Source organism: Anas platyrhynchos, chromosome 17 (assembly GCF_047663525.1).
Source record: "Anas platyrhynchos isolate ZD024472 breed Pekin duck chromosome 17, IASCAAS_PekinDuck_T2T, whole genome shotgun sequence".
In the NCBI taxonomy this organism is placed as follows: Eukaryota; Metazoa; Chordata; class Aves; order Anseriformes; family Anatidae; genus Anas; species Anas platyrhynchos.
This window is the reverse complement of record NC_092603.1, coordinates 2016662-2025837: the sequence shown is the minus strand read 5'-3', so window position 1 is coordinate 2025837 and position 9176 is coordinate 2016662. Positions and strand designations below refer to the sequence as shown.

Below are 9176 nucleotides of genomic sequence, written 5' to 3'. Positions count from 1 at the left end.
TCCACCAACCAGCAGTGTCTCCCCTCTCTGAACTCCTCACAGCCCAGCAGGCAGCACTGACAGTCAAATCTCTCTGGTGTGTCAGGGACCTGCTGCCGTTCACTTCCGCATCTCACACTGCTGTTGTCCTGAGACACCACAAGCCAGGGATGAGCCGTGTGTGGATCCAGGGTCACCTTCACTGCAGGGACAGAAGGAGCCAGGCCATCAGGGGCAGAGCTCAGCCCTGGGCAGGCTTTCTCCAGCTCGGGGCCAGGAGCTGTCCCACGGGGCAGGAGATGGGGCACCTCTTGGCTCCTGAACATGCCCCACCAGGGGCAGGAGAAGCACTTCAGAGGGCTACCCAATGCACACCTACCTCTATTATGAGGCAGCAGACACCGTCTCCATGCTGGAAGGAGAGGAGAGAGCTGATCACAGCCCATGGCTGGTGCCCAGTGAGTGTGGGCAGGGTGAGGGGCCAGCCCTGGGCTGCTCTGTCCCAGCTGCCCACCCTCCCTCACATTGCCTTGGCATAGCCATGTGTCGAAGCACCAGGACACTCACCCAGCTCTGCAGCTTGTTTCTCTGAAAAGGAAAGTGAAAGTAATGCATGATCAGAGGGAGAGTTGTTCAGCCTATGTTAGACCCTGAATACATCCCATGACTTGGATAATACAGCCTTGTTCCAAGGTGGGACCCAAAACATAGTGGTCCAGCTATGAACAATGCTCTTAGTGCATCTGGAAACACAGACACTTGTGCAGATTATATCTCAGTGGTACCGTAGACATTACCGAAATGAAAAATGATAGTTGGAGGATATTCCGTTCCTGTCCCAGAAGCGTCACTGCAGAGCGGGGCAGCCCCGCAGCTCGCTCCCCGTCCCCACCTTGATCCCCGTTCCTTTCAGCCATCCTGGCCGTGCCCCATGCCCAGGGCAGCCCCAGCCCCAGCACTCCCCACTCCCACCCCAGGCTCTAGCTGCTCCTCCAGCACCCCCGAGCCACCAGCACACAAGCCCTCAGAGCCCACCCAGACCAGGCCCTCCCACAGGGACAACACCACTTCCCCAGGGGCTGGGGGCAGGGACTGCAAGGACTCTCCCAGCTCTCGGCTCTGTGCCGCTGAAAAGCAAAGGCGGAGGAACAGGTGGTGAGCAGAGCAGCTTGGTTGTTGGGTGGGAACAAGTGCAGGGGGGCTGCACCTTGCCACCAGCCCCATGCTGCAGCCATGCTCCCTGGCCTCCCACCCAAGGCCCCTTGCCTTCTCCCCTGCCTTCCTTGCCCAAGACAAAGGCCCAAGACCATCCTAAGGCCTTTGGCATCCCCAGGAGAACATTCCCTTCCTCCTTCTACGCACCTCCCTGGGCCAGGGCTCAGCCCCGCTCCAGACCCAAGGGGGTCCCTGCAGAACACCTCCCTCTGCTCCATCCCTGCGCTGCCAGCTTACCTTGCTTTCGGAAGAGATAAACACTGAGGCCAATGGACACAGCCAAAAGCACCAGGACCAGAGCCAGAGCCACCATCCAGGGCTGGGTGTTGTGGAAGAAGGGAACTGAGAAAAGGCAGCATGAAAAGGGCTGTGTTTACATGTCCATGGATGGAAGAGCAAGACCCAGACTTCTCCTGGGTCAGGACAAGTGCAGGGGCCAGGAACACCTCACCCTGGCTGTGCCATTTGTACCTGCGATGTGCAGGGATGATTCCCGTTCTTGCTGGAGGCGGCTGCTCCTGACCACGCATGACAAGGGCCCCTCCACGCTCCTGGTCACGATGACGGCACCTTTGATTTCAAAGAGCCCCTCCTGGTCCTGGGAATGTGTCTGGGAGACCGAGGGCAGGTGCTGCCTGCGAGCATCCCTCCACAGCAGCTGCGGCAGCGGGTACCAGCCGGCCGATCGACACAGCACCCGGACGCCTCCGGCCTCGTAGCCCCCCAGGGAAAGGTGGGGGTCAGTGCCTGTGGCTGGGGTAAGAGCGCGTGTTTGGGGCTTGACTTGGGGAGGAATTCAGTTCCAAGGCAAAGACCCCATCTGCTCCCATGCCAGACACAGCACAGACAAGCCATGTCCCCAGGGGCTCAGGGACTGGACGCTTCAAGGAGCCACTCTCACCCCTAAACAGCACATATTGTTGGCACAGCTGAAGGACCTGCTCAGAAACCTGTGCCCACTGCCCACACAACCGCATGGGGATGGAGTTCAAATAGGGTCCCTGAGACTGAATTAAATCATTGCATTCATGCAGCTCTCTCTCAATAAAAAGCCTGCAAGGGCACAGGTGTACTTCTTGGTGGACAAGTGCTCACTGACAGAGGAGAAGGCTCATCACACTCTACAGTTCGAAAGGGCACGTAGGTGGCCATGAGGATGGGACCGGGTCCTGGGTGGGACACACAAACCCAGGGACACCTGCACCATCCCTTGGATGTATCACCCCAGCCACTAACCTGACACCTCCAGATCCACAATGGTTTCAGCATAAGCATCAGCATCTCCCACAGTGCAGACGTACTGGCCATCATCAGAGGGTCTCAGCCCCATGATTCGCAAGTCCAGATTTCCAACAGAGAGACCATCTCTGGCCAGCTCTGTCCTCCCGGCATATGCCTCCATCTGCTCCTCATACAGGTCCTCTCCATGGCGGTAGTGGTGCACTGTCTCAGGTAACCTGTGCCGAATCCACCTGATTTCCAAGGTGCGAGCATCGCGTTGAGGGGACAAGTGGCAGGGCAGCACGACATCCTGCCCAAGAATGGCAGTGAGAGGGTGTCCTGGTCCCACCACTCTGAGCTGGGCTGGGCAATGGAGAAGGGCACAGAGAGGCGGTGAGATTTTGCCATTGTAAATTTAGGGGCAATGAGTGTCAAAGGGGGAGCTGTGCGTGAGTTGGTGCGTGCTGCGTCCCTTGTGTATCGTGGGAAAACACCAGGGAAAGAGGAGAAACACAGGGAGGACATATAGGAAAAGGAGGTGTGCTGGGAGTGGGAGCCCTCTCTGCACCATTTAGGTGGGTGAAGGAGACACAGAAAGGGCAGGCAAAGCAGCAGCCATGTTGCGTGAAAGAACCAAAGTGAAAGTGAAACCCAACATGGGCGAGCTGTGGGCTCCAGACCCCCCTTCCCAAAGCCGCTCCCCTGTCCCACAGCAGCATGTGTGCCTTCACAGGGGCCCCCAGCAGCCCCACAGGATCTTACCTGAGCCCAGCTGTAGGAGGAGCAGAGTGATGAGGGAAGTCAGGAGGCCCCTAGCATAGCCGGTGAGGCTGGGGTGGCTGCAGCCCCAGGGGAGCCCCATCTGAGAGAGAGGACCCCCAGGGGGCAGGGGGCCCCCCAGGGGTTTTTCTCCAAGCCAAGGTAGATGTCCCTCACGGCACCCAGCAGAGCTGCAGAAAGCACAAGGCTACGCCCAACTTTCCCAACCTTTGCCCAGTTCCTGGCTGCAATAACCCTCCTGGAACAGCTCTGCCCATGGGGCAATGTCTGGGGAGCTCTGCAGGGCTGGCACCACCATCCCATTGTAGCTAGGTGCCCAGCCCACTGCCTTTAGCAAGCACGAGAGTCTTGACCCCAGTGGGGGCGTCTCCAGACCTCCAGGGAAAGCCACTGGCTAAGGTCGTTCATCTCCACGCATGCAAGGAGGAATCAAACTGTGAGCAATGGGAAAATGTGGAGAGATGGCAGTGAAGAGCTGAGCAGGATCGGAGGCTGCAGGGAACGGGGCACAGCTGGGTGCCGAGCCCAGAGCTGCCACCCTTTGCCCAGGGTGCTGAAGGCAAAATGCCTGTGCCTCTCCCGGCTCCAGTAAAGCAGCCGTGGCAGAAGGTTTGCTCAGATGGGCAGGGACCTTCTTCTAGAGCTTAGGTGGATAAGGAAAGTTCCTGTTTGCTGGAAGGGAAGTCAGGCAACATGGAAAGACTGCAGAGGTACTGTTTGCCTTTGTAGGGTGGAAATTCATATGGCTCCTCCATGGGCTGCAGTGTGGAGATCTGCACCACCTGTACTCCCGCTCCATCCACTAACTGCCCCAGTCCCCTAACGTCCCGTTTGATAGCCTTCAGGCTTCTCTCCTCAATGTCATCACTGCCAGCCTGGACTATCAAAGGAGGATAGCAGTCCTGAGGCATGGAGTCGGCTTCCTCACCCTAGGCATCCTCCTGGCTACACTTTCTACCTCTTCCTCAGCTACCGGTCTCTCAAGCTCCAGGGCCGCAAACCTGTTGTGGAAGGGCACCTGGGAAGGTGGGGCCTTTTGGGGAGGGCATCACCTGCGATGTCGAGCAGGGACCTGTCTCCATTCCTCCTCAACTCCTAGGTCCCCTCCCTCTGCCTGAGAGCGACAGGGGAGGGGGTCCACTCCCATTTTGGGTGTCTCATCCCAGTACCTCTCCTTCAGGCCCCGCACAGAGTTGCCCCACCACTCTGTCTCCCGCTCACACTCCCTGATAGCCCGCAACCTCTCCACCTCCTCCTTGAGTTCTGCCACCAGGCGGACCAGGTCATCCACCTGCTCGCACCTCACACTCACATAGAGCCTCCTACAGATGGCAGCAAGAGGCTCAGACGCTCCCTGCACCCAGAGACCTGAACTGGTGCATTTTTGAGCGCGCAGTCAGTCTGGGTGTGTACAGACTTGCTAGAGAGAGCACTGTGCCTGGTGGAGACCATTGCAGCCTAGCTAGCGGTAGACCGCCGTTAGAGGAGGTGTTCGTATGGTCCGGGGGGCAACGCTCTGCCCTCCCTGCTCGCCCTACCTGCATGAACGGCCTGCCACTCCCTTCTGATTCGCCATGCCCTGTTCACACACCATGGTCACCATATTCCTGGTCGTCGCGCTCCCCCAGGTGCTACTTTTGAATGGCCGGGCAGGGCGTGCTGCTGGCTCTGCCTACGCCTTGTCATCCTCCGTGGTGAGGGCTGCTGGGTCCTGGCGGCTCCTTCAAGTGGGCTTGATGCTGTAAAAAAATAGCCCTGCTTATGGGATCCCGTGCTCTGCTGCAGAAAGTCTTCCCTGGATATGATCGCCTTGGCAAGATGTTGCACCGGGCATTGCATGGGGGTGTTGCAGTGCACACTGTGTGAGGACGTCGCAGGGGGATGTTGCAAGGAGTACTGCACAGAACATTGCATTGCCCTTTGCAAGGGGATGTTGCAGATAGCCATGCCTCTTGCAGGGTGTGGCACAGGGGCATTGCACAGGTCCTCGCATGGGGATGTCGCATGGGGAGTGAGTGGAGAGGAGCAGGACCGCACTCGGAGGCCGGCGGTCTTGGCTCCTTGCTGCCACTCACCCGGCCGTGACCCCGCAGGTCCTGGACTAATGCCAGAGTTGACCATAATGGTGGCCACCGTGCTGATGGTGCTGGGACTTGGCTTCTTTCTCGCCGGCGTCTACCGCTTCAGGGCCAGGCCTCCCGCCCCAGGTGAGTGTCCAGGGAGAGTTGGGGCCGTGGTCAAGGGCGACGAGGACTCTGCTCACTCCTCTTCTCCCCCCGTAGGTTACACTCCCCTCCCTGGCGACAACTACCCCGCAGGTAACGGTGTCCCCATTCCCGTCCACATCAGCGAGGGGTGAATCACCCCATCTCTCACCCTGTGTGTCCCCCCCTTCCCCAGGCAGCATCTGAGGACCCCCAGACGGACACCTCCTGGCACCGGTGGCTCCCGGTTGGCCCCATCTCCTAAAATAAAGATGCTCCACAAGCCCCGCTGGTGTCTCTGCAGTGTCCTGGGCATAGAGCAGAGGCTCACGCACTCCTACGGTGTCTCACCAAGATTATCGGGTGTGTGGGGGCCATGGCATGGGACCCCAAAGGGCGAAGCGTGCCCTGGGGTGCCTCAGGCAGGGCACTGCTGGCCGGCCGAGGGAAGGGATCATCCCACTCTGCTCAGCCTGCTGCGGCCTCGCCTTGAGCACTGCACTGCAGCAGATGAAGGGCGTGAAACTGTGCGAGAGCCTCCAAGGGAGGGCTACGAGGACGGCGAAGGCTCTGCAGGGCAAGGCGTGTGAGGAGACGGTCTGCTGCAAGACGCCTTCCCAGGCAGCAAGGCCTCAGGACACAAAGCACCCAGGAAATGCCACTGCCAGACTCCATCTTCCTGTACAAAACTTTATTTGCCACAGTCTGCTGCTGCTGGGTCTTGGATAGATATACTCCAGAGGAGGGAACAAAGAGCCCCCACAGGCTGCTCATGCTCAGCACCAGGCACAAAGCAAAGATCAACCCCAACCTAGGAGGCAAAGGTGGCCTGCAATGGCCAGCAGCACACGGTGACCACATCCCTTGCCCTGGGGTCTGCAAGCAGTACAAGCAGAGGGGAGAGGAGTGTGGAGAGATGCTGCAGCCCCTGTGCTGCCTGCTGGGGCTCAGAGGCAGGGTGAGACCTGCGGGTGCCAGCAGGGCTTGTGCCCCAGCACAGGAGCCGCATGCAGGGCAGAGCCCAGGGGCTGCAAGGGGCCTGGCCCCTGCTTGCAGCATCCCAGCCCTCCTCCAGCAGCAGGGAGGAACACAGGGCAGCCCCTGGCCCCACTGCCCCTCATTCCTGTGCTGCTCCTGCAGGAGCAAGGAGAGGTGATGCAGGAGTGTCTGGAGAAGGGCAGGAGTTCCCCAGGGCTGGGGACGGGGTCTGGGGGGTGCTGTCCCTCAGGCACAGCTGAATTCCCTGAGTCCACAACAGGAACCAGGGGTGGATGCTCTCCCCATTGAAGGAGACTGCTGTGAAAGTGAAGATTTCGACCCCATTGTCAGCGTTGATGAAAGACACCTGCCCTTCGGTACAGTCCAGACAGACCCAGATCCTCGTGGGGACAGGGGACAGGGACAAGTAAGTGGGAGGAGATGTGAGAGACTTGAGATGTTCATAACAGGACTCCACAGCCCAGATCCCTTCGTCAGGGCTCCTATTGAAATAGCCGTTTCTCTTCACAGAGGCCCTGGCCACCCCCACAGCCCACCAAGAATACTTGAGCGACTCTCCCTCCACCTCCACCAACCAGCAGTGCCTCCCCTCTCTGAACTCCTCACAGCCCAGCACGCACCACCAATAGCGAGATCTCTCTAGTGTGTCAGGCACCTGCTGCCATTCACTTTCCCGTCTCACACTGCTGTTGTCCTTAGACAGGAGAAGCCCGGGATGAGCGGTGTCTGGATCCAGGGTCACCTTCACTGCAGGGACAGAAGGAGCCAGGCCATTAGGGGCAGAGCTCAGCCCTGGGCAGGCTTTCCCCAGCTCGGGGCCAGGAGCTGCCCCACGGGGCAGGAGATGGGGCACCTCTTGGCTCCTGATCATGCCCCAGCACAGGGAAGGAGAAGTGCAACAGAGGGTAACCCAGTGCACACCTACCTGTATTATGAGACATCAGACACCTTCTCCATGCTGGAAGGAGAGGGGAGAGCTGGTCACAGCCCACAGCTGGTGCCCAGTGTGTGTGGGCAGGGTGAGGGGCCAGCCCTGGGCTTCTCTGTCCCAGCTGCCCACCCTCCCCTGCACATTGCCTTGGTGTTGCCCTTGGGCCTCAGCACCGGGAGACTTACCCAGCTCTGCAACTTGTTCCTCTACAAATGAAAAGGAAAAGGAAAACATGAGAATGAGGCACAGTTTCTGATTCCATACCTCTCACTCTGATGACGACTTTTTTTTTTTTTTTTTCTGTTTGGAGAGTGAGACTTACCCAGCTCTGCAGCTTGTTCATCTACAAACAAAACAGAAAAGCAATGCATTGATGAGAGGAGTCAGTTTCTCAACAATGACTGCTACAAACCAAAGACCCCCAATTCCTTCAGTTGGGGGGAGGAATAGAGACTCACCCAGTCTTGCATCTTTTTCCTCTGGAAAAGTAAAGCATAAGAAATGCATGATCAGAGGGAAAAAATTTCTCACCCACTGTCTACACTTCAAATTTTTCCAGTTCAGGGATGGACACTCACCTATCTCTGCAGCTTGTTTCCCTGGAAAAGAAAAGGAAAGAGAAAAGCAATATAAGTTCAGAGGGGAGTATGCTTGTGGGAAGACACCAAATGCCTTCTCTTTGGGGAAGGAGACTTACCCAGCTCTGCATCCTTTTTCGCTGATATAGAAAAGCAAAAGGAATGAATGGTCAGAGTGGAGAGACTTACACCCAATTATTGCTTCCATGGCTAGACCCCAAATTATTTGCTCTCATGGATGGGCACAGAGCACCTTGCTCCTAGACTTGTAGTGACCAGACTAACAAGGACCGAGGCCCAGCATTTTGCAAGACTTGTAGCAGTAAGGACAGACACTTGTGCAGCTCTCTGCACCGTGCCACCAAAACGCAAGGGGAAGTGAATGGGGACAGGTGGAGGACGTCCCTGTCCCAGAAGCGTCAGTGCAGAGCAGGGCAGCCCCGCAGCTCGCTCCCCGTCCCCACCTTGATCCCCGTTCCTTTCAGCCATCCCGGCCATGTCCCGTACCAAGGACAGCCCCAGCCCCAGCACTCCCCACTCCCACCCCAGGCTCCAGCTGCTCCTCCAGCACCCCCGAGCCACCAGCACACAAGCCCCCAGAGCCCACCCAGACCAGGTCCAGGCCCTCCCGTACAGACACCACTTCCCCAGGGTTGGGGGCAGGGACTGCAAGGATTCACCCAGCTCTCGGCTCTGTGCCGCTGAAAAGCAAAGGCGGAGGAACAGGTGGTGAGCAGAGCAGCTTGGTTGCTGGGTGGGAACATGTGGAGGGGGACTGCGCCTCACCACCAGCCCCACGCTGCATCCATGCTCCCTGGCCTCCCACCCAAGACCATCCTAAGGCCTTTGGCATCCCCAGGAGAACATTCCCTTCCTCCTCCTACGCACCTCCCTGGGCCAGGGCTCAGCCCTGATCCAGACCCAGGGGGGACCCTGCAGAACACCTCCCTCCGCTCCATCCCTGCGCTGCCAGCTTACCTTGCTTTCGAAAGAGATAAACACTGAGGCCAATGGACACAGCCAAAAGCACGAGGACTAGAGCCAGAGCCACCTTCCAGGGCTGGGCGTTGTGGAAGAAGGGAGCTGAGAAAAGGCACCAGGAAAAGGGCTGTATTTACATGCCTGGGATTAGAAAAAGCAAGACCCAGACTTCTCCTGGGTCAGGACAAGTGCAGGGGCCAGGAACACCTCACCCTGGCTGTGCCATTTGTACCTGCGATGTGCAGGGATGATTCCCGTTCTTGCTGGAGGCGGCTGCTCCTGACCACG

At 58.4% G+C, this 9176-nt stretch overlaps 2 protein-coding genes across 2 annotated transcripts; both read right to left on the bottom strand.

Moving 5' to 3' along the window:
- Positions 1-499: 499 nt before the first annotated feature.
- Positions 500-3552, bottom strand: LOC119718669 (butyrophilin subfamily 3 member A2-like). The gene is made up of 5 exons (XM_072024743.1): positions 3178-3552; positions 2431-2778; positions 1666-1947; positions 1432-1536; positions 500-567 (listed from the first exon to the last, which is right to left on the bottom strand). The coding sequence occupies exons 1-5, from the start codon at positions 3275-3277 to the stop codon at positions 500-502; spliced, it is 903 nt and encodes a 300-aa protein (XP_071880844.1). The 5' UTR covers positions 3278-3552.
- Positions 3553-6094: 2542 nt separating this feature from the next.
- Positions 6095-8420, bottom strand: LOC119715059 (butyrophilin subfamily 1 member A1-like). The gene is made up of 4 exons (XM_072024778.1): positions 7652-8420; positions 7515-7535; positions 7324-7356; positions 6095-7145 (listed from the first exon to the last, which is right to left on the bottom strand). Exons 1-4 carry the CDS (start codon positions 7698-7700, stop codon positions 6517-6519), a joined length of 732 nt encoding a protein of 243 aa, XP_071880879.1. The 5' UTR covers positions 7701-8420; the 3' UTR covers positions 6095-6516.
- Positions 8421-9176: the final 756 nt, after the last annotated feature.

Bases quoted from the DNA above. Each gene is read 5' to 3' on its own strand.
- LOC119718669 (XM_072024743.1), bottom strand. From the start codon at position 3,277: ATGGGGCTCCCCTGGGGCTGCAGCCACCCCAGCCTCACCGGCTATGCT. The intron at 2,779-3,177 runs GTAAGATCCTGT...TCCATTGCCCAG, and splicing joins CCTCCTACAGCTGGGCTCAG to CCCAGCTCAGAGTGGTGGGA. The intron at 1,948-2,430 runs GTTAGTGGCTGG...CTCTTACCCCAG, and splicing joins TGTGGATCTGGAGGTGTCAG to CCACAGGCACTGACCCCCAC.
- LOC119715059 (XM_072024778.1), bottom strand. From the start codon at position 7,700: ATGCATTGCTTTTCTGTTTTGTTTGTAGATGAACAAGCTGCAGAGCTG. The intron at 7,357-7,514 runs GTAAGTCTCCCG...CTCTCCTTCCAG, and splicing joins GGAACAAGTTGCAGAGCTGG to CATGGAGAAGGTGTCTGATG. The intron at 7,146-7,323 runs GTAGGTGTGCAC...CTGTCCCTGCAG, and splicing joins TCTGATGTCTCATAATACAG to TGAAGGTGACCCTGGATCCA.